Below are 22,781 nucleotides of genomic sequence, written 5' to 3' on the forward strand. Positions count from 1 at the left end.
TGCCCACCGAGGCGTCTTTTCAGGGAAGGAGCAAAACAGAAACTGATTCCAGACAAGGCAGCCCTTTCCTAAAACCCCCAGGGCCCGCTGAGGCTGGCTCAGGCCATTCCTGTCTCAACCCTGCCCCCTGGTGGAGCATCTGGGGGTGGCCGCCCAAACGTGGGCAAGCCCAAGCTCTCTACCATCCCTTCCATTCATGAAGCACTAGCCCACGGTGTGCCAGGCTCAGTGTTGAGCACCTAGGAGTCAAGAAAGGGCAATGTGTCCCTGAAAAGCCCCGCGAGAGGCTCCCATCTCCTCTTCCACCTCTTCCAATTGTCACCACCCCGTGTTGTAATCTTGTGTGTGTGTCCATACTGTGACTGCCTTCGGGTAAGAACCACACGCCTTGTTCATCTGAGCACCAACCGCGCAGGAGATGCTTAGTACACGTTTGTGATGGGAGGATGGAGGAATGAATGTATGGATATGAAAATGAAGGAATGAAGGAGTAGGGCAGCGTGGTGATAAGTCCCTCTGGAGGGACACTCTGGGGACACTCAGAGACCCCTTCTCAGCTGTGAGACTGTGAGCAAGTTACTTAAGCTCTTTGAGCTTCAGTTTCCTCATCCGTAAAATGGAGGTAAGACTATAACTGCTCATTAGGGCTGCTGGAGGATGCTGTCATCATTAATATTTTACAAATGAGGAAACAAGCTCAGAGAGGGTGAGCACGGCCCCAGGTCACAGAGCCTTGGGAAATGGGCTCCACTCACTGCAGATGCCCTGCCCTTTCCTCCTGGTCCCAGGCCCTGTTCATCGATGAACCACACACACTCTCAGAGGATGGTGGGGTCTGGCTCCATCATCGATCAGGATGATTAAGGTCTCAGGGTGGCACCCCACCACTGCCAGCCTCCTACTCTCTGCTCCCATGCCTACCACCATTTATTGTTGTAAAAATGTTTTCCTTCTTAATTTTAATCTGCTTAAGTTTGTCCAATAAATATGATTAAATGGATTGATTCATTGCTTTCAACCTGCCTACTGATTACCCTCCCTGCCCGGAGGGTTAAGTAGCAGACATGGTCTTAGCCCCTTTGGGCTTCTTTAGGAAACCACACACCGGGTGGCTAACAAACAACAATTTGTTGCTTCTAGTCCTGGAGGCTGGAAGTCCACGGTCCAGGCCAGCATGGTCACATTCTACATGAGGACCCTTTTCATAACTGGCATCTTCTCATCGTGTCTTCACATGGTGGAAGGAGCCAGGGAGCTCTCTGCGATCCTTTTTATAAGGGTACTAATCCCTTCCATGAGGGCTCCACCCTTGTGACCTCATCACCCCCCAAAGACCTCACCTCCTAATACCATGACCTTTAGAGAGGTTAGAACGTCAACATATAAATTTGAGGGGACACATTCATTCAGTACCCAGCTGACACTTAGGGGTCTTATCATGGACAGCTGCTCCTTTTCTATTTCTTTCATTTTTCATTCTTTCTCACAAAACAGTAAAAGCAAAGTACATCATTTTCAATTAACTACATGAGGCCTGCTTACCGAAAACGTTGTGTGTTCTGCAGTCTGGCCTGGACTGCTTTGTGGAAGGTTGATCAAGCTGCCGACAGGTTAGGCGTGTAAGTGATGTTCTAGAAAAGTCATGTTAAGAAAGGAAAATGGCCTAGAATCTCCCCATCGTACTCTCCCCTGGCCCAGTTCTCTAAGACGAGGGTTCCCGTTCTCACAAGAATCACCAGGGGTGCAGGTCAACATGTACATTCTGGGCCCAGCATAGAAGAGCTGAAGCTGAATATTCCAAGTGGGCTTCAGGCATCTGTATCTTAACCAGGTCCTTAGGCAAGTGGACCCTTGTCACCCTCGGCTGCAGTCAGTGCCCAGGATTCTGCCCAGACCACTTCAGTCAGGCTGTCTGCGGACAGTGGCCGGGCATCAGTGTTTATCAAAGCTTCAGGGTGGTTCTAACATATGGCAAAGTTTGGGAGCCACGGTAGGAAGTGACTGTGTAAGCCACTGCCCTGGGGTCTCTGAGGATGGAGGTGGGCAGTGGGCTCAGCCCGGGAACTGAGGGGTTGAGCGGGCAGAACCAGGCAGGAGCCTGAGCCCTGGGTGCCCAGCCCGGGAAGCATCAGGGCACAGCCCCACCCTCCTGTCTTTCCTGTAAACACAGTGGTGTCCGCGGGGAGTCCACATGCAGAAGCACATTGTAAAAGAGACTCTTATGTGAACAGCTGCAATTTGCAAGTACCCAGGGCTCTTCTTGATTCTCTTTGGCTTTTCCTCCAGACGATAGATATTCTCCTTGCTTTCTGACTGCTTTCCTTCCCTTTGTTCACCCTTAGCTTCTGCTGTTATAAAAAATGATGTAGGCCCAGTGAGTTTGCAATAGTCCCTGTACCGTGACCAAGGGCAGGCGGACATGCAGTGCCATCTTGGGTATTCAAGGTGGCTGATGTGTGTGTGTGTGTGTGTGTGTGTGTGTGTGTGTGTGTGCAGTCACTTTCCCTGGGGTGTGGGTGCTGGACAAGGCAGTCGGGATTCAGAGGGTCATGCACCAAAATGAGGAGTCCTCAGGCCCTGGGGTCTAAAGGTCTTCCCACCCCACAGCTCTCATCCAGGACCTTCTAGGGATGGGAGATTTCTACCACTAGATGGCGCCAACAGCAAGGGCTTGGCTCGGCGGACCCGGGGCCCCTCCCTCCACTGCCCCACGGTGCCATCACCTGCTTCCCTCATCCAAGGCGGGGGGCCTTCTCTGCAGCTCCCCTTGAGGAGCTGAGTGCCCTGGGGCTCCCGGCATGTGTTTGGAAAGGAGGCTTCCTTCTGGGGAGGTTTAACTTGGTATGGAGACAGCAGGATGGATAGTAACCACGTGGAGGTGGTTACTATCCAGATTCCAGACCATCCCAGCTCAGTTCAAAATGTCCAGACCCCCAAGTCTTGTGCTGGGCTGTGTGGGTGCGAGGCAGGGCGCACAAGCAAGGGAGCGCAAGGGCAAAGTCGTGCTTTCGAGCGTCTGCCCTTTTCCAGGCCTGCATACACAGTGCTTCTGCATACACAATGCCTCCACCCTCCCAACAGTTCCCGAGGGGGCATTACTGTGGCCATTTCACAGATGGGGATGTTGAGGCTCAGAAAGTTTGTCCAAGGACACAGAGAACCCACTTCTGACTGTCTCAGGTCCCATGCTGTTTTCTTGACCCTCAAACTTAGAGCAGAGAAAAAAGCTTCCAAGATGGTAGACCCTGAAAAATCAAGAGACACCAAAGCCCCTTAGAGTCAACAATTCCCCATCCATCCATTCCACCAGGCGACACTTACACAGCCCTGCTGTGGGCCGTGAGCCGTGTTTCAGGCCCACACAGAGAAGTAAGGCACAGACTCTGCCCTTTACAAGTTCACATTTTAGTGGGGGAGGCAGCACCTCTAATACAACCTGGGAAAGGCATGGAAGGCTTCCTGGAGGAGAGGGTTCTTTTTATTTCCTCTGCCAAGAGTAGGTCTTGAGGGTCTAGAGACTGTCAGAGGTGGTCTGGGGGACTCATAAAGCTCCAGGCCTCCACTGCCACAGACTGACAAGGAAAAGTCTCTCTGCACAGAGTCAGAAAGATGAGGGTGTGTGAGTGTGTGTGTGTGAGTGTGTGTGTGTGTGTGTGTATGTGTGAGTGTGTGGTTTCATTGATTTGGGGGTTTGGGGTTTTGTGTGTCACGTTGTACTTTTCGAGGAAAAGCAAACAAGGGAAGGTAACCTAAATGTTTCCCGATGAACACAGACCAGCCCTGCCAACCTCCAGCGCAATCTGCTCCCCACCAGCAAACCTGCCTGAAACCAAGCCTAGAGGTGACGAAAGCCTCAAATCAACGTTTGCATTTTTGACTTTCAAAGGCCCTTAATGTGTCAAATCAATATTTACTGCACTTGTTATGTGCCGAGCACAGAACCAAGAGCCCAACTAATCCAACACTTCAACCTGGACCATCTCTCCTGGCCTCTGGTTCTCACAGCCAAGCACTCAAGGATGCACACCACTCACCTCGGCAGAGAGCTTCCTGCCCCGGTAGTCAGAGAGCTCCCGGGGCTGCCCCGGTGCCCAGCACTCACACATGTCTCTCCTATAAGCTGTGGTACCACAAGCCCAAGACGTTTTTAACTTCATCTTCAAACGCCTAAAACTTAAGAGAGACAGTGAGCTAGCTCAGCAAATGTTTGTGGAGTGACTGAAAGAGCCCAGAGGGGGCAAAGGTAAAGGTCCCAGAAATGAGAGCTTGGAGAGTCATTTGTGCCTAGGCCCTGACATGGGCCGTGTCATCCTGGATGTGTCCCTCTGCCTTTTGGATCTCGCTTTCCTCCTCAGGAAAAGAAGGAATCTGTCGGAATATCTCAGCATCTATTGTTCAAAGAATGAAGCGCAGATCTGTAAGTCCACAGAGCAGGCTCTGGTTCAAGATGGAGGAGCTGGCCCGTGAGGCACCCCGCACAAGCCCTGGCTCCACCTCTGCTAACCTCAGAATTCAGGAGCCCCAGACAGGAGGCTCCCCAGCAGGAACCACCGCCTGGGGGTGGGAAAATGCAGCCTCCACTCTCCATCCTCAGGCAATTCCCTTCCTCCCTGGGCCTAGGTTTCCTCCAGTATAAAGAGTGAGGGGCCAGGAGGGCTGTTCAGGAAGGCAGCCGGAGGGGCCGGGCGGGGGACTGGATCCCTGAGATACAGGCAGTTGGAAGTTCCTAATACTGGCCGGCACCCCAGAGCAGCCTCCCGTTCTATCTGCCTGATCTTCAGCGCAGGGGGGGCTCTTTGGGACTTATGTCTCCTTCCCCGCTGGCCTGTTGTCGTGTCCATCATATTTGCCAGCATAAAGATGAATATATGGGCTAGGGGATGGGAATGGGGTTCTGGGGAGGAGTACAGGTGGGGGAAGTGGAGTGGTGGTCCGTTACCCTTAGCACAAAATAAGACCCCTCTCTGCATGGTTTGCACCAGCAACAAGAGCATGACTCCCTTCCCTACGGAGGCAGAGCAAGCCAGCTGCAGGAGGCACGAGGCTGGACACCGCTGCCACCCATGCAGCCCTTTCCTGGGGCTCAGAGGGGAAATAAGAAGGAGAAGAAAATTAATAAAAATACCTGCCTGAAACCCGATGTTAAATATGCATATCACTTATATGTGGAATCTGAAAATAAAAAGATACAAATGAACTTACTTACAAAACAGAAGTAGACCTACAGCCATAGAAAACAAATGTATGGCTACCAAAGAGAAAGGGGGTAGAGGGATAAATTAGGAGTTTAGGATGAACAGACACACACTACTGTATCTAAAATAGGTAACTGACAGGGACCTACTACTGTAGAGCACAGGGAACTATACTCAATATCTCCTAACAACCTATAAGGGGATATAATCTGAAAAGGAATTTACATATATGTGCATGTGTCTTTGTATGTATGTATAACTGAATCACTGTGCTGTACACCTGAAACCTCAGTGGAGAGGGTAGATCTTTAGGACGCAGAGAAAAGAGCAACCGGTTGATGGGGTGTGGGCCGTGCCACATCAGAAGGCATTTACTCAAAGCTGTAGCTCCCTCATCTTCCATCGAGGCCAACTCAAGGACCTCCCAGGTTTCGGGATGGCCAGAAGGGAAGGAAACACCCATGGGGCTCAGAGATCTGACCTAGAGTCTGCCCCTGCCCCCCGGCCTACCAGCTGGGGAATTCGGGCAACTGGCTTAAGTCTCTGAACTCCGGCTCCTCCTATGGTTGCACCGAGGTGAAAGGAGACGTCTGGCTAGTAAAAGCAGGGTGGAGAAACATAATTTCGCATAAGCCTTTTGAACACCATGAAGATGGGAAGGTGACTGCAGACCTTTGGCCTCTGAACCCCTGACCTGGCACCTCCCTTTATGTCTGCCCTTCCCCTGCAGGCCCTCTCTCCAGCTCCCACGGCCACGGTCTTCACCCCGGCTCCCCTGGAGGACACCTCTGCACACCCCCAGTTCTGCAAGTGGCCGTGCGAGTGCCCGCCATCCCCGCCCCGCTGCCCGCTGGGGGTCAGCCTCATCACAGACGGCTGCGAATGCTGTAAGATGTGTGCCCAGCAGCTTGGGGACAACTGCACGGAGGCTGCTGTCTGTGACCCCCACCGGGGCCTCTACTGCGACTACAGTGGGGACAGCCCGAGGTACGCAGTAGGAGTATGTGCACGTAAGTGACACCCCACGCACACCATCCGGCCAGCCCCCAGCATCCCCAGCTCTGGCCCAGGGACCCCCACCCATTGCCCTTCCTCTGGCCTGGCTCCAGTTCTGCAGGAAATACCCCCCGCCCCCTACCCCAGGCCGTGATTAGAGGCCAGAGGCTGGGCTCTTTCTGAGGAGGGAGGGATGCTGCATTCCTCTGGCACCCAGAACCTGGCTGTCTTCTCTGTTCTCCATCCATGGATGAGTCCAGGGAAGAGGCATCCCCCAGTCAAGACCTAAGCCTGGCTCTGTTTTCTTAGTGGTAGAACTCTTTGCTGGTTGCCCATGGCCTCCCAGGGGCACCAGGACCCTGCAGAGCTCCAGATATTTCAGTAATATTGGAAATTAAAGTAACATGGCTCTAAAACATTTAGTAGCCTTGAAAGAATAAAACCCAGCAGCCTGAAACCATCCCTTCCTACCACCCACCCATGTTTCCCTGGTTACTACAGTCACTTTTAACTTTCAGCCCTTTCTTCTGGTAGCTGCAAATACTCAATACATGTCTTCAGTTATATATTGATCGGCTTTAAATATCAATTGTGGATAGTCTATGAATGATCCCTATATGGTAGCTAATGTCTGAGTTCCTTAATACCACCTGGCATCTCCCCTATCTTCCAATATCATTGTCATATTTTTGGTTATAAACCACTATCTACAATATTAGGATTATGTAAACGTTTTTCACTGTGACCTGAGATAGTGCACTTGTTTGAATGTCCTTTATTATGAAGCCTTTTGTTTTTCCTGGGGTTTCTATTTGCCTTTGCTTTTTCTTTACCCTTTGTCCTTAGAATAGCCCCATGCCGGGGGAGAGGCTGTTTGTTGTTTGTTTGCTCTTCACAGGGTTCTACCATTTCCTTTGTTGTTCTCAGAGACCTCCTTTCTGGGACTTTCTGGTCTCCTGCTTCTATCTGGACTGTGATTCACTTAGCTTGAATCATCTAAGTATTTATTCAAGATACCTGATCCAGCATGATGACATGATGACACAGCAGGCTAACTTCTGAAAAGTTACGCAAAGCCTCATAAACCCAAGAGCTCCCTTCTTCCCTTAATGCTGAATCCAGCTGTCCCCGTAACTATGATTCTAATACACACCACTGCATATTCACACAGCAGACTCTCCCATCCTCAGTTAACCCATTATATTTCCTGAAGTGGGTTGTTGGTGAGGGTTATGCACGAAATGCCAAGTCAAAACGATCATGGTTAACTTATGAGCACTTTCCGCTCTTTTGACCTCAGTTCATGCCTCAACTTTCATGCCAAGTCATCTGTCTCTAGTGGTCCAAGTAACTACCATTGATTCTGCCATCTTTCCATTTTCCCCCTTTTACTGAGACTCATGATTAGCCCCACAAAACTCTGTTCAGTGAAAACGTGCAGATTCCATCCGCATAGAATCATCTGACGTGTTGGTTAAAAATGTTATTCCTGAGCCCCACCCCAGACTTACTCATTCCAATTCTCTGGAAGTGGAGATGGGAATCTACAACTTTAACAAGCTCCTTGGACCACCCTCATACTCAGGTTTGAGACTGCTAATGTAGGTAGCCACTCATATACTCTCTCCCCGTACCCAGGTAAGGAAACCAGGCTGAGCCTTCCCGCAGTAGAATCCCCTCCACGTCTATGAGACTGTCTCATCATTTCTTTCCCCTTTTACAGCTGTTCTTTAAGGTCATTAAAAGGAAATTCATTGTGACTATACGATTCCCTAAAGTTGCAATGACATCTCACCACGTGCCAGGCACCACAACTCTATAGACATTCTCTCATGGACCCATAGACTGTACAGACCCCGGGACGGCCTATCCTGCCTGCCTTTACCACCAGGGGCCTGGAAAGCCACCTTCCCAATCCAGCACCAGCCCTGTGTCTTTAAATGTCAGCTCCTGTGTTCCCCTGGCTCCCTCTCATCATGAGTCTGTATTTCCATTCCTTGTATTTGAAAAGAAGACTGTGGTTTTCGGGAGACTATAATGAGTATCACACTTGCCAAGTGTTCTCTGGTCGTATAGGTCTACAGACTTCGGAATAAATAAGGTTTAGTAAGTGAAACAGAACTTTTCAGAGGTTTTAAACGTTCACGTCCATTGTCAAATTCCAAAAAGAGAGCCGTCATGAGAGGACTTTTGTTTTTGAACTTATTTGCACAGTGAACACGTTTTTCCAGGCAGATTTTTACCCAATCACCCACCTACCCCACCACACACACTCACTCAGATACACACACAGCATGCATACATGTGCACCCACACACACACACACACACACACACACACACACACACTTCACCAGTGTGCTACTGAACATCTTCCCGGAAATGCTGCCATAGTGTCTGAATTCATGAGACCCTAATGCGAGAAAGAAGAGAGTCCAGGTTCTGAGACGCTAGAGAGGAAGAGGCTTTGGGGCCAGAGGGGAAAGAGAAAGAAGTGTTCCTCTACACACACAATCTGTCAGCAAATGGCCAACAACCAATGGACGATCCCCAGGCCAGGCTAAATCTGTCCTCAGAGATGTGTGTGTCATTAAGCCAGGACAAGGAAATAAAAATAAGCAGTTGCAACGCTGGCACAAATAACTCAAAGAGAGGACCACAGGGGTTATGGCAAACTAGTGAATGCAAGCTTTGGCCACTGAGGCCAGGCGGAAAAGTGAGCTTGGTCTGATCCAGTCTGCTCCGTTTTCAAGTGAATCCAGAAAGAAATCCAGATTTGTGTAGGATTTCTAAATGTTGGCAACACATTGAAAACTTTTTTTAAAAACACTCCATGGGCCAAACAAAACACCTCTGTGGGCAGCGAGTGACCTCTGGATTAAACTGTTTGGCTATTTTCGTGGACAAACATGACTGCATTCAATGCAGCTGGGTCAGGATTGAGGGCAGTGTGGTTTGCTGGAAGGATCATGAAATTTACAGGCAGACAGACTTGGGTTTTGCCTCCTGGCTCTGCCACTTACTGGCTACGTGACCTTGGGCACGTCACTTAAGGAGCTTGATCCAACCAGCTTTGCGTGGTGGTTGAGGCTGAAGCCTAAAACGTGGTCGGCTGCTCTTGGTGAGTGTCTCATGTGCTTCAGCTTTCCTTTGTAGAAGTTCCCTTAGCCTTGTCCACGGTCATCCTCAGAGTTTGGGGGCAGGGCTGGTTCCAAGTGCAGACTCTCCCATCTGAAGAGTGAGGGAGTAGAAAACCCATGCATGGGGTTTGGAGCTAGACGACCTAAGTTCGAAGCCCAGTGCCGAGTGAGGGAGTAGAAAACCCATGCACGGGGTTTGGAGCTAGACGACCTAAGTTCGAAGCCCAGTGCCGAGTGAGGGAGTAGAAAACCCATGCACGGGGTTTGGAGCTAGACGACCTAAGTTCGAAGCCCAGTGCCGAGTGAGGGAGTAGAAAACCCATGCACGGGGTTTGGAGCTAGACGACCTAAGTTCGAAGCCCAGTGCCGAGTGAGGGAGTAGAAAACCCATGCACGGGGTTTGGAGCTAGACGACCTAAGTTCGAAGCCCAGTGCCGAGTGAGGGAGTAGAAAACCCATGCACGGGGTTTGGAGCTAGACGACCTAAGTTCGAAGCCCAGTGCCGAGTGAGGGAGTAGAAAACCCATGCACGGGGTTTGGAGCTAGACGACCTAAGTTCGAAGCCCAGTGCCGAGTGAGGGAGTAGAAAACCCATGCACGGGGTTTGGAGCTAGACGACCTAAGTTCGAAGCCCAGTGCCGAGTGAGGGAGTAGAAAACCCATGCACGGGGTTTGGAGCTAGACGACCTAAGTTCGAAGCCCAGCGCCGTAACTAGTACGATGGTCTTAGGAAAGCTGCTTAACCGTTTTAAGTGTCAGTTTCCTCATCAAGGAAAAATGCAATGAATGAATAACGCCTACCTCTCTGGGTGGTTAGGATGTCGAGTGCCTGATACACAGTAGAAGCCCAATACGGAGTAGGTTTCACCCCATCTGACATCCATCCATCCGTCCACTGATTCATTCATGCAGTGAACACAGGTTAGTGATAATACAGCAATGGGGTTACAAGGCATGGCCCACTGTCCCTGCTCCCAGGCAGGTGACAGTCCAGCAGGGGTGGGGCAAGGGGAGTAGAGATCCAGACGGCACAGCAAGGTGACTGGAGTTCCTTGAAGTCTGTCAATAAAATGAAAGCCCACCAGTTCATGCCTGGACTTGCACATCTGAACGGGGAAGGAAACTCAGCCAGCTTCCCCATCTAGCCAGGAGCTGGTCCTTCAATTAGTCAGAAATAAATCGAATAAGGAAGGGGTGCCAGAGTCCGCTGATGAGACAATCCACAGCCATCACACCTACCAGCCATCGCTTGTCCCTACCCCCGAAACCTCCCAGGAGACTGGGAACAACTTCTAGAGGCAAAGGTTCCCAATGCTGGCTGCAAACTGGATTCATCTGGGAGCTACCGAGGGCAAAACAATAAAAAATACTGAAACCCAGGTCCACCCTCATATACTGGAGCATGGTGTGGGCATCAAAATTTTAAAGAGCTCCCTTGGTGGTGCCATCGTGCAGCTGGTGTTGAGAACCACTGTGCTAAGGACTCCCAGCACCCAGCGCTGCCCTCTCCACCAGAAGTTCCCACACACGGGCAGAGACGGGCTTCAGCACTCCTTTCTCCCCCTCCACCAATACACACGCGCACACGCGCACGCTCCCTGGAGCAAAAGCGCACCGCCAGGGGTGACTCAGACACAAAGATCAGTGATTCACCCAGTGCTTCCTCTGCTTTGTTTTGTTTTCCTATTTCCCCTCCTTTACTGGTGTCTGGTGGAAGGAAATGGATGGTGGAGTCAGAGCCCCCAGGCTTTGGGAGCAGCTCCATGAGTCACCTGTTGGGTGACCTCGAGCACTAACCCCACACCCCCAGTTCCCGTCTCTGCCAAAGGAAGAAAACAAAGCTCTCCTAGGGCAGTCCCTGCGAGGACTGCGTGAGATACCAGATGGTGCCTGGCTCCAGATCAGAGGGGCAGTAAGTGTTAGCGCCTTTCCTTTCTGTACCTTCTCCGGCACAATCACCTCCCAAGGAAACCGGCAGTCACCCCAGTATTCCCACAGGCTGCCCTCACTGCTCCGCTGAGCTGAGCTCTGTGACCTTAGGTGCGTGATGCAACAGCGCTGAGACTCAGGTTTGCTGTAGGTGAAAATGCAGATGAGGATGTGGTATCGTTTCCTTATGGGATGAAATCAGCAAAGCAAGGAAGCCTAACGCAAAGCAGGTCAGGCAACCAAGAACCCTCACTCCTGTTAGATACAGGGATGATGATGACGACGATGACGATGACGATGATGGTGATGATGAGATGATGATTCACCTTCGGGTGGATCCAGGAGATAAGCTGGAACTCTTGGCAGACTAGCTCTCCTCGGGTGAATGCCCTTGCCACCCTGGGCTCTCTGCTTGCACTTCCAGACACTGTCCTCAGGGTGGAACCCGGCATCAAGGGTGGGAATGCTGGTGGGGGCCCAGCAGCCCCAGATCTCTCCTGGAACTCCAGGCTTGCAGAACAAGCTCCACACGGCCACTCTGATGTCAACCAGGCATCTCGTGTCTAGTGAGGAACTTGAGTCCACCCACCCCAACCTTGCTCCTCTGAGGACAGAGCATCCCTCTCCTTCCAGGGCTCAGGACGTAGAACTAGGAGTCCTTCTTGATGCTTCTCTTCTCATCCTTGCATCCTGTCTGTCAGCCGGTCCTTCCAAATATACTCAGAAGCTGAGCCCTTCTCCTCCTGGCTGTCCCTCACTGGTCCAATCACCACCACCTCTTATCTGGATTCCTAGTGTGGCCTCCTGACACCACCCATACCCATCAGTCTGTTCTCAACTCAGCACCACAAGTGTTTTTGTGAAACATAATTCATATCATTGATTCAACAGTTACTCATTGAGCACCTACTGTGTGCCAGCCTCTAAGAGCTTTGTATTTTCCGCTGAGCCTCCAGGGAAGCCCCCTCTCACCTCATCTCCTGCCTCCTGACTTTCTCTCACCCTTCCCTGCCCTCTCCCACATCCCAGGCTGCTCCCACCTCGGGCCTTCCTGCCTACAGCCCCTCCCGGCCTGGAAGGCTCCTCCCACAAGACCTGGGCAGCTCACCTCCTTCCCATCTTTGTTGAATCATCCTCACCCTCCGTGAGGCTTTGCTGGCCCACCTTGTTTAAATCTGCAAACCATCCCCCCCCTCCACTCCCCTCAACTGCTTTACTGGCCCCATCAACTTTCTAGACGGTCCATTGTCTTTCCTCTCTCCCCCACTACAATGTAATCTTTTCGAGGGCGTGGTTTTTTGTCTCCTTGCTTCACTACTAAATCCCCAGCACCTAGACTACTCTATAAATTTGCATTGAATGAACTGAGTCTTTGTTTCCAAGTGTTCGAATTGGCTTTACTGCCGGGCTCAGAACCGTGACCCTGGAGGCAGAAAATTGTCAGGACCAGGTTTTGTGCCACTTGATGGGACAGGACCAGGGGCTAGCCACCTGGCTCCCCGTCCCGGCCTCCCCCCGCCCCGCTCCAGGGTGGCACCGCGTATTTCTCCGCGGGTTAAATGAACTGGCGCGGCCTCTGCTCAGGTGCCACCGAACTCCCCCCACGCCGCCGGCTGGGCCCAGTGGCTTCTCACTGCTCTGCCTTCGCCCCTCCCCTACGACGTGAACGTGGGGGGGCGTGGTCCAGCGGGGGCGGGGCTGCCCTGCGGGGGACGCCGGAGCCCACCTGCCTGACCCTCGGCGCCTGTGTCCGCAGAGGTGGTCGGCGTGGGCTGCGTGCTGGACGGCGTGCGCTACGACAACGGCCAGTCCTTCCAGCCCAACTGCAAGTACAACTGCACGTGCGTGGGCGGCGCGGTGGGCTGCACGCCGCTCTGCCTCCGCGCGCGCCCCCCACGCGTCTGGTGCCGCCACGCCCGGCGGGTGAGCGTGCCCGGGCGCTGCTGCGAGCAGTGGGTGTGCGACGACGCCGCCAGGAGGCCACGCAAGACCGCGCCGCGCCACACGGGCGCCTTCGGTGGGTGCTGCACGCGGGGCGCGGGGCGCAGGGCGCGGGGGCGGAGGGCAGGCCCTGGGGTCCGGGGGTGTGGGGGCGGACACTCCCGAAGCTCTGACTGCCCACCTGTGACTGACAGGAGCCCCCGGCCCCCAGTCCCCAGTCCAGCACTCAGGAGCGGTGTGACCTTGGGAAAGTCACATTTCCTCCGGGACCCTATTTCTCCACTGGTAAAATGGAAATAAGACCACCTGTCCACCTGTCTTATGGGATCCTTCATGCGTAAAAGGAGGAAGTGCTTTGTAAAGAAGGAAGCAGAGGCCTGCGGTTCCTTATTCTCCTACTAAGGAGTTTAGGAGGGGAGGGGCGGAGGCTGAGGAAGGACCAGTGTGAGGGTACCCCGGGAGGAGAGGCTTGAGCAGCAGGTGGAAGGGCAGAGAGGGAGTGGATGGCTTCCCGCTCACTCTGGGGGATGGGTGGACAGGTGAGACTTCAGCCAGGTAGGCCAGGCCAGAGGAAGCTCCGGAAACAGAGGACAGGGACAGACCTGTTTGTTTCACCCACAGCTTACATGAGCCTAGCCAATGCCAGACACTTAGCTGGTACCGAATCAGTGTTTGTCATATGGATGGATGAATGGATGGAGGGATGCATGGATGGATATGTGGGCCGAGGAGACCTGAATTGGGGCAGTGGGAGCAGAGGTATCAAGGAAGGGACAGATGCAAGAAGAATTGAACAAGTAAGACTGAAGGGCTCGGCATCAATACAACGGGTGGGGGGAAGGAGAGAGAGGGGTAACAGAGACTCCCCGGGCTCGTCATTACTTAGGACAGAAAGCAGGGAGTACTTCTGGGGAGGAGAGCGCCCTTGCTGGAGACAGGCAGAGGCTGAGGCTGGGTGCCCTGCCCATGAGATCACCCAGAGGACCGTCCTGCGGGGAAAGCACTGGAGGGGGGAGGTGGGGCGGAGAGAGAGCTCCGGAAGTCTCTGGCCCAGAGCTGCTGAGGGCCTAGGGGTAACGTGTTGGAGGGGCCTGGGGCAGAGGTCTGGGGGGCTGATGTTTGAGGGAAGACAGAAGAGGAGACCGAGGGGGAGACAGAGAAGGAGAGCCAAGCATGTAATGGGAAAACCAGGAGCATCTGATGACGTGGGAGACAGCAGATGAGGACACTTCTAGAAGGAAGTGTCCACCAGGCAAGTGGACATGAGGGAGTGAAGAAATGGCAATGGAGTTTGGGCGTTCTGAGGGTACTGGTTGTTTTTTTAAAGTTATAAGTGCGTGAGAGATGGTGCTCAGAGAGATTGCGTAGAGCAGGGTTTCTCGACCTCAGTTCTGACCTCATTTTGGACAGGATCATTCTTTATAGAGGGGACAGTCCCGGGCTTTGTAGGAGGAGGTTTACACCTGGCCCCCACCTACTACGTGCCAGTAGCACCTTCCAGCCAAGTAGCGACAACCAAAAATACCTCCAGACATTGCTAGTTGTGACCTGGGGGGCAAAATCGCCTCGATGGAGGACCACTGATGTGGCCCTGCGACACCACCATGTAAGGTGCGAGAGAGAATGAAGCTGAGGAAGACAAATCCAAGAGGCAGGACGGATACAGGAGAAAGAGGGTTTCAGAAGCCAAGTGAGGGAGGATTTCAGAGAACAAACTGGACAGGAGAGGGGAGGAGAAGGGAGGGGAGGGGAGGGGAGGGGGGAGTGTAAAGGCCAGAATAGAGACCTGTCCCCAGGCTACCTGCCCCCAGGGGTCTGACTGGACCAGGAAGGAGGGTGGTACTGCCACCCCTACAGTTCAGGGATGCACAGCCTCTCTGGATGGGGCCTGGGGTGCCCCACCCGGGGCTGAGCAGCCCCCTGAAGCAGCAATCCCCTGCCCATGGAGGAGGTGGCCGGGGAAGTTCTGTCCCCAGCAGGCCTCCCAGGGCAGAGCACAGGAGGGTCACGGGGTGAGGGTGCAGGGCAGCGGCTGTTCTGCCCATCATGTCATTGTGTGTGGCCCAGTGACCCCGTTCTGACCGAGCACAAGCAGAGCCCCTGCCGAGTGGCTGACCCAGAAACCAAAGCCCTTTCATCCTTCCAAGCAAATCCCTCCCCACTGCCCTCTCCATCCGTGCTCGCAGCCCCAGCTCATCCCAGCCCGGACCCTCCTCTCTTCTGTCCTCAGAAGCCTCTTTTTCCTTTCTTCTGTCTTGTGCGTCCTCTTCTCTTGCTCATTTATTCCTGCGTTCATTCACCCATCTCCCCTGCACACCTGCTGTCCCTGCCTGTTCCTCTCTCTGGTCGCCATGCGTGTGTGTGCCAGGTTGGACTGGCTTCCTCTTCCAGTCTTTCTCTCGGGTATCTTGGTCTATCTCTCTGTGAGATCTCTGCTTGGTCTTCCTGGCTTTTTACCTGCCTCCATCTCTAGCTCACTCCATTTTCCATGTTCTGCATGCCAGGATACACGCGTTGATAGAACCAGCCAAGAGTTGGGGTTCAGTTCACCTTTACTGAGGGCTTACTAAGGGCCAGGGACAGCTTGAGCGCTGTCACGTGTCTGAACCCATCTTTTCTGTCCCCAGCCTGGGAAGGAGGGAGAGAGGTGCTACTGTCAACCCCTCTTACAGGTGGGGACACGGAGGTGGGAGCTAGTTTATTGGAAGCTATCCAGCTACTAAGTGGTGGTGCTCAGAGCTGAACCCAGGCCATTTGCCTCTGAGACCTGTGTGTCCCCTTAACCACGATGCCCGCGGCATCGCCCAGATGAAATCCTGGTACTACAGTGCAGGCATTTCCCTTTGACCTTCCCCACATAACGTAATCTCTGCAGGGGCAGGAACAGTGTCTTTTAACCTTTTGTTCCCAGCCCCTTGCAGATGCCTGATGGGTACTCAGTCAGTATCTGGACCCTTTTATTGCCGTACTAGCCCTGCAGGGCAGATGTGATTATTCTAGTGAAGCCTGAGGCCCAGAGGGACACAGCCTCTAGGTGCTCAAGCAGGAATTGAACTTAGGTCCACCTGTCTCTAAAGATGGTCCTCCCTCCGGAGAGGTGTAAGGAGCTCAGAACAGCCCTCCTCTCCCTGGGAAACTGCTGGTTAGAAGCCAACTTGCCCTCTTGCGCTGAGGGACAGCCCACCTCTGTCCTGCCTGAGGTTCAGGGACCCCAGCCCTTAGGGCGGTGGCGACAGGAATTGGGGGCTGACAGAGACTGGAAACTCACAGGGCATCTGGTTCCCATCCGCAGCAGCCATGGATGAGATAGAGCCGTGGCACAGGAACTGCATAGCCTACAGCAGCCCCTGGAGCCCCTGCTCCGCCAGCTGCGGCCTGGGGGTCTCCACCCGCATCTCCAACGTCAATGCCCGGTGCTGGCCTGAGCAGGAGAGTCGCCTCTGCAACCTGCGGCCGTGTGACGTGGACCTCTGGCCACACGTCAAGGTGGGTCCGCCTCCCAGGGTGGGGCAGGTGTCTCGGGCGTAACAGACAAGGCTGGCTTTGAGCCCGGCTCCTGAGCTTGCTTGTGGGGGGTCCGTTTGTATAATAATTAAGCCCACGTTGTAGCAGTTTCTTGGGATAACCTGTGTCACTGGTGGGTTGTGAATTTCACTCAGTGGAAGTGGTGACCATGTTATTACAATCAAGGTGACTCTGGAGAGATCCCAGGGTCCCTCAGAAGTGCTCTCCTGTGGTGATTCCAAAGACCCCTCACCGACTGCTCCTGGGCCAGCCCCCACTCACGTGACAGCCACACGGGGCGGTAGGGGACAACGGGACTCAGGACTGCTGGGGTCAAATGCCCATCTGCTGCTGACTCTGTGTGACCATGGCCAATCTCCTTGCATCTCTGAGCCCCAGTCCCTTCATTGGTAAAACACCAGAATTGATCTCGGACATCCCTTCCAGCTTTGAGAGTCAAAGATAATTAAAATAAAGGATCAAGGGTGTAGTGGCCACAGGAGGCTAAGACCCAGTCCTTGGAGTTAGAAACGGATCTGATTTGCTTAACCCAGGACCTCCTTGCTAACGCCTTAGGACTGGTCATCTGCCTTGGTGTCACGTGAAAAATAAAGAGAAAGAAAAACTCAGCACTGATTCCTCTTGGGGATCATTGGTGGTTTCTTGGGGATGCTGAGGAGAGGGTTGTCCAGCAGACAAGACAGCCTAGCTTCCCACAGTTCTCCCCTTGTCTCTTTTCCCTCTCTGATTAATTTCCCCTGCCCTACTAGCCTTTGTATTCTTGGTGCTTGGTACTCAGCAAACATCTCTTAACGGAAAGCATGGGAGGGAAATTTACCAGCAACAGGACAGAGCGTCCTGAATGCATGGTGCATGCGAAGTAGGGGTGGGCTTACCACCAAACGAATTCACGTCCCTTGCTGTTGCCTCTTGCTTTCCACCCAAGTTCATTTCCATAATTATGTGCCTAAGAGAGCTCTCAGATCAACCATACAAGCCTCAGACCCACCCCACATCGCCTGGCTCTGCTCTACCCCCGTTTCTGGCATGGTGCCGGTACAGAGTAGACCCCGACAACCATTCATTCAGTGAGTTTAGTAAGTGCTTACTATGCACCAGGCACAGAATCAGACTGCAGGGACACAGAAAGAGCCCCACTCTCGAGTGGCCCACAGCCCTGTGGAGAGACAGAGCTCCCTTTAGATAATGGCAATCCAGTTGCATGGAAAGGGTGTGTGGGAGAGTCTGTCAGAGGCAGAGGAGGAGGAGAGTTTAGGGTAAAATGCATCCCCCGATCAGGAAGGCCATGATGGTTCTGCCCCTAACCAGCGAGGGGTACTTGATTGGCTAAAGTGGCCGCAAAGGCATTCCGTGTTAGTGAAACTGACCAGGGACTGGACATTGGCAAGGCAGGAACACAGGAGAGAAAGGAAATTGCAGGTTGAGAGGTACCACCACCGCAAGGCAGCCCCCTCCTGTGCTCTTGTTTCCTCCTGCGTAATATGACTGGGTCTTGCTGTATTTGGGGTGGTCCTTCCCAGTTGGAAGATGCCGCAAATCTGAAAGTGAGGCGTGGAGAGTGAAAAGGGAAGAATTGAGGGCTTGGAGGGAAGAAAGTGGCTGTTGATCCTCTGAGCATCTCAACTGAAACCTCCTTTCCTGCAGGAAGGGAAGAAGTGTCTGGCCGTGTACCAGCCAGAAGCGCCCGTGAACTTTACACTGGCCGGCTGCACCAGCACACGTTCGTACCGGCCCAAGTACTGTGGGGTCTGCACAGACAACAGGTGCTGCATCCCCTACAAGTCCAAAACCATCGACATCTCCTTCCAGTGTCCCGACGGGCCTGGCTTCTCCCGCCAGGCCCTGTGGATTAATGCTTGCTTCTGCAACCTGAGCTGTCGGAATCCCAACGATATTTTTGCCGACTTGGATTCCTACCCTGACTTCTCAGAAATTGCCAATTAGGCAGGCACAAAACACGAGCTCCAGGCCTGGCCCCATGCTTGTAAAGCAGGCAGCCTTCTGAGGCCCACACTGATCCTTCTTTTGTCCACCTTACCCTGATCCGGACCCGTGGCCCCCTTTCCTGTCTCCGACCACCCAAAGCACCCATCGTGGTGCCGCTCAAGCCCAGACAATGGGTCCTCTCCTTGACAATTCCACGTACACTCCAAGGAAAGTGCCTGTCTCCAGCCGTCCTGGTCAATACCCAAGGCTGATCCGGCCTGTCCAAGTCACTGGACGTCTTGCTGGATCTTGCCCAAGTCTCAAGGAACAGAATCAGCTAGGCATGCAGTGTCACTAATTCCTTCTTTAAATACCAAATCGTAAGACTCTCTGGGTCCATTCAGAAGGATAGATGGGATTTAGAACTACTCCGATGGACAGTTGTGACCACCGCACACCAAAGTATCTCTCATTCCAAAGATTTGTGCCTCCCAAGGTCACCCAGCATTTGCCGAGTGAGGTGAATTGCTGTTTGGGTTTGGTTTTTTTAATGAACAATTGTATCCATTATTCCGGGCATTGTTGAGGTCAGGTTTCTCTTCACCCCTGCCCTGTGAAGGGTGTACATTGGGTTCATCCCAGTCAGAAATGCAAGATGATAAACTTCCTTCTTGTTCCTGGGAGAAGTCCCCAGTCAATACTCCAGGGTCAGAGCAAGGTCCGCCAACTGTCAGAAGGAGCGATTGACCCCAGCACTGAATCTGCTGCTCGTGGACAGGGCAGGGCGCTGGGCAATCGGCCAGGCTCCTCACTTCTGGGTCCTCTCCCTGCACGGGGGCTCATGGGAGTTGGTGGAGTCCCCTGGGGTGATGTCTCTGACCCCTGAGAATGGTGCCCTGTGACATTCCTGTGCTCTTAGGGAGCCTTGGGTCCAGCGTGAGTGTGGGTCAAACCAAGAAGTGGTTTCAGAAACCAAGAAGTGGGTCCAGTCTGCATCAGCCTAGGTTGGCAAGGGTCCCTGGGCCCAGGACATGTCTCTTTCTGCCTCAGTGACCCATTTCACAGACTGGGGGTCTACTGACCCATAAAACCCAGTTCTGGTACAAAGACAGAGGTTAACCAGTTGTTTCAAAACAAGTATATTTAACAGGGATGAAAAGCTGAAAGGGCTTGAAGCTATTCAACAAAAGGAAGAGAAAGTTGCTATTAATGGAAATGAGGCTATTATTTATTTTATTAGTAAAGTATAAATATTTACTGCTATAATTCTTTTATATAGTACCTTCTATGTGTCAGACATTGTTCTCAGTGCTGTACGTAACCGTTAACACTAGCTCATGGAAACTTCGAGGCCGTGTTGAAAAGCGCCCGTTACTATTTCTGTTCTTACAAATGTGAAACAGAAGCTCAGAAAGGGAAGGGAGCTTGACTGAAGTCACCCAGATGGCCAGTGGAGGAGTCGGAATGCAAATCCAAGTTGAAGTGACTCTATAACCCATCTTTCCCCTCTACTTTTAGAGCTTCCAAATGTGTCAGAGCAGGAAAACGTGTCAGGACAGGCGATTCTTGCATCATTTTTGCTTCTTATTGTTGTCTCTCTAGCTCTTTTCACGAGAAGAGAGTGTCTGACTTTCAGATTATTTACGTGTCTAAGCGTCAAACAAAATCTGGGCTAAACCAAAATCCATGCCTCCCCTACAGCTCGTTCCCTCCTTCAAAGCTGAACCAGCTCTCATACGTGTTTGAAGATGATTTTGTTACCCAGTGCTGCAGACTGAGTGACGGGGCGGTTATTCCTGAGGGAATTCTGGGTGGCGAATTGTGGGTGGGATTCCTAGACGGGGAAGAAGGGTTGAGAATGTGTCCTTAACGGTGGCCTCCGGAATGCCCGATGCAAGGCATACAGTGGCGCTCAGTGTGTATTTGATGAATAAAGGAGATTGTGTACACGTTCCTACTTGTATTCAGAAGATCTCTTTCTTCCAAAGTACATGACAATCCGATTTTTATCAGCCAAGTCTTAAATGCCATAGAAAGACATTTACTATTGAAAGAAGTGTACATTTTTTTTGGAAAAAAAACAACACAAAAGAAGAATTCCTGTGTCAAGAGAATTTACCCCATGAACAATCTCTTCTCAAGTGTACGTGGAACATGTTGGATTTTCGTAGAGTGAAATCACCTGCCACCTACAAGCTACAAGGACTAGATGAATGCTGACCCCATTTGAAATTCAGCAGACACCCGAGAGCTAGGTTCTTACTGAATTTGCTTCCCAGCTTGGGAAAGTGAGCATGGCTTCCAAGATCCTAGGAAGCCTGGTTGGTGGAATTGGGGGTTTTATCCTGGGAATGGGTGGGATGGCGTGGCCGGAATGCTCCGGTTTGAGAAGTGGATCTGTCCTGTGCAGGCCCCAGAGGGAACGTCTCAGCCCCGTGTTTTGAAGTCATGGGGAAGGAGCTATGGGCCCAGCCGTGGTGTGCCCTGAGTCAGTAAAAGTTAAGAGTAATAGTCATAACGAAAAGCTGTCCCTCTATTTAGAGTGCTTGCTTGGTACCAAGCGCTCTTAAGTTTTGAATTATAGTACTAATCATCACAGCGATTTTGAGTAAGCATCTCTTGCCCGTTTTATAAATGGAAAGTCTGGGACTCAAGAGGCCGGGAAATCTGCCCCCCAAAGTAGCAACCCAAATCCCAGCTTATTCCACTCTTCCTTGCTCTTGGGGAGGCCTCCGGGGAGAGCCTGAATGAGCCCTATCGGAGTGTCACGTAGGCGGGGGGCTCAAATAGAGCAGGAAGCTTGCCACTCTAGTCCCCTGTGACCCCATGTTCTGGGGGAAAACGAAAGGTATGCTAAAGATTTGTCAACTTTCGGTGAAGAAATTTATGTAGGTGCTTGGAGTGAACATCTCATGTGTGTGTAGGTGTGTAGGGGAAAGAGGAGACCTGAACTTACTGAACCACCGATGCTTGCTAAACCTTATTAGCATCTGTTGAGCACTTACCAGGCCTTCTACTGGGCCCTTTACTGCAGTGTCTTATTTAATCCTCAGAGCAAACCTATGAGATGTGGCATTATTATCATTTACCCATTTTAGAAATAAGATAGCTGAGGCTATTAGAGGTTAAGTTATTTGCTCAGAGTCTTACCAGCTAATGAATTACAGACCAGGATTGCAAACCAAGGTTAGTCTGACGTCCGAATCAAAAGGCACAAGACGTGCTTTACTGACAAGAGCTGCAATTTTAACTTTGAAAGTGATTCAGAGAGTGATCAAAGAAGGTAGATTGAAGTGATATGATTGTCTAGACTCTCATTGACATTGTAAGTACTGTGTATACCTAGAGGTTGTGGGGAGGTAATGTAGCCTGTGACTATTATACTGAATTAGGTCACTGATTTTTAAAGACTTACTTGATCCAAAGTAACTGCAATGATAACCCTGCACAGCTGGGAATCATGGATGGTCAGAATGGCCAGCTGTGTATTTCTGCACATATACATACGTGTTGTATGTATGTGTAAATATATATATATGTGTGTGTGTGTATCTGTTTTCAGACTATGACTTAATATTTAAGTATTCCTACTGCCATTTTGGTGACTACAAAATACATATGAAGAAATGTCTTGGAATTTCCCAATAGGGGAAAAGTAGCACTTGGGCAATCTCGCATGTTTTACAACAGTCCTCATTTTTCTCATGATTTATGTAGCACGGAACGTGTTTATTTAATGTGAAGGGTTTTCATTGCTCAAATTCCCTGTTTATAGCTTTTCGCCTTAAAGCAATATATCATCAGCAAAGTGACTTACTGGATTGGGTGAATTTTCTTGTATATTCAGTTATTATGAGGCAATGATGGAACATTGAACACGTTCAGTAAATGTGCAGATGGTGGAAATTAGGTCCCAGATATTTTATACATGACAATAAAAATAGCTAAAAGTTTGGAAATGCACTGAGGAATATGAATTCTGGCATGTAGAAAACACCAGGGGTACAAATGTGTCCAGGCCGGAAGACATCTCATGTAAATATAAAATGAACATTTGGCATTCATTCACTTACTCATTTATTCCATGCCTTTTTATATCCCCAACTGCCCTGTGGGTACCTGGGGGTCAG

At 51.7% G+C, this 22,781-nt stretch overlaps 1 protein-coding gene across 1 annotated transcript; it reads left to right on the forward strand.

Annotated features, from left to right (window-relative positions):
• Positions 1 to 616: 616 nt before the first annotated feature.
• Positions 617 to 18,669, forward strand: CCN4 (cellular communication network factor 4). Its single transcript, XM_065895155.1, has 5 exons — positions 617 to 622; positions 5,926 to 6,205; positions 13,016 to 13,276; positions 16,493 to 16,690; positions 18,374 to 18,669. Exons 1-5 carry the CDS (start codon positions 617 to 619, stop codon positions 18,667 to 18,669), a joined length of 1,041 nt encoding a protein of 346 aa, XP_065751227.1.
• The last annotated feature ends 4,112 nt before the right edge of the window (positions 18,670 to 22,781 follow it).

The sequence above is a fragment of the Phocoena phocoena genome, chromosome 17 (assembly GCF_963924675.1).
Source record: "Phocoena phocoena chromosome 17, mPhoPho1.1, whole genome shotgun sequence".
Lineage (NCBI taxonomy): Eukaryota > Metazoa > Chordata > Mammalia > Artiodactyla > Phocoenidae > Phocoena > Phocoena phocoena.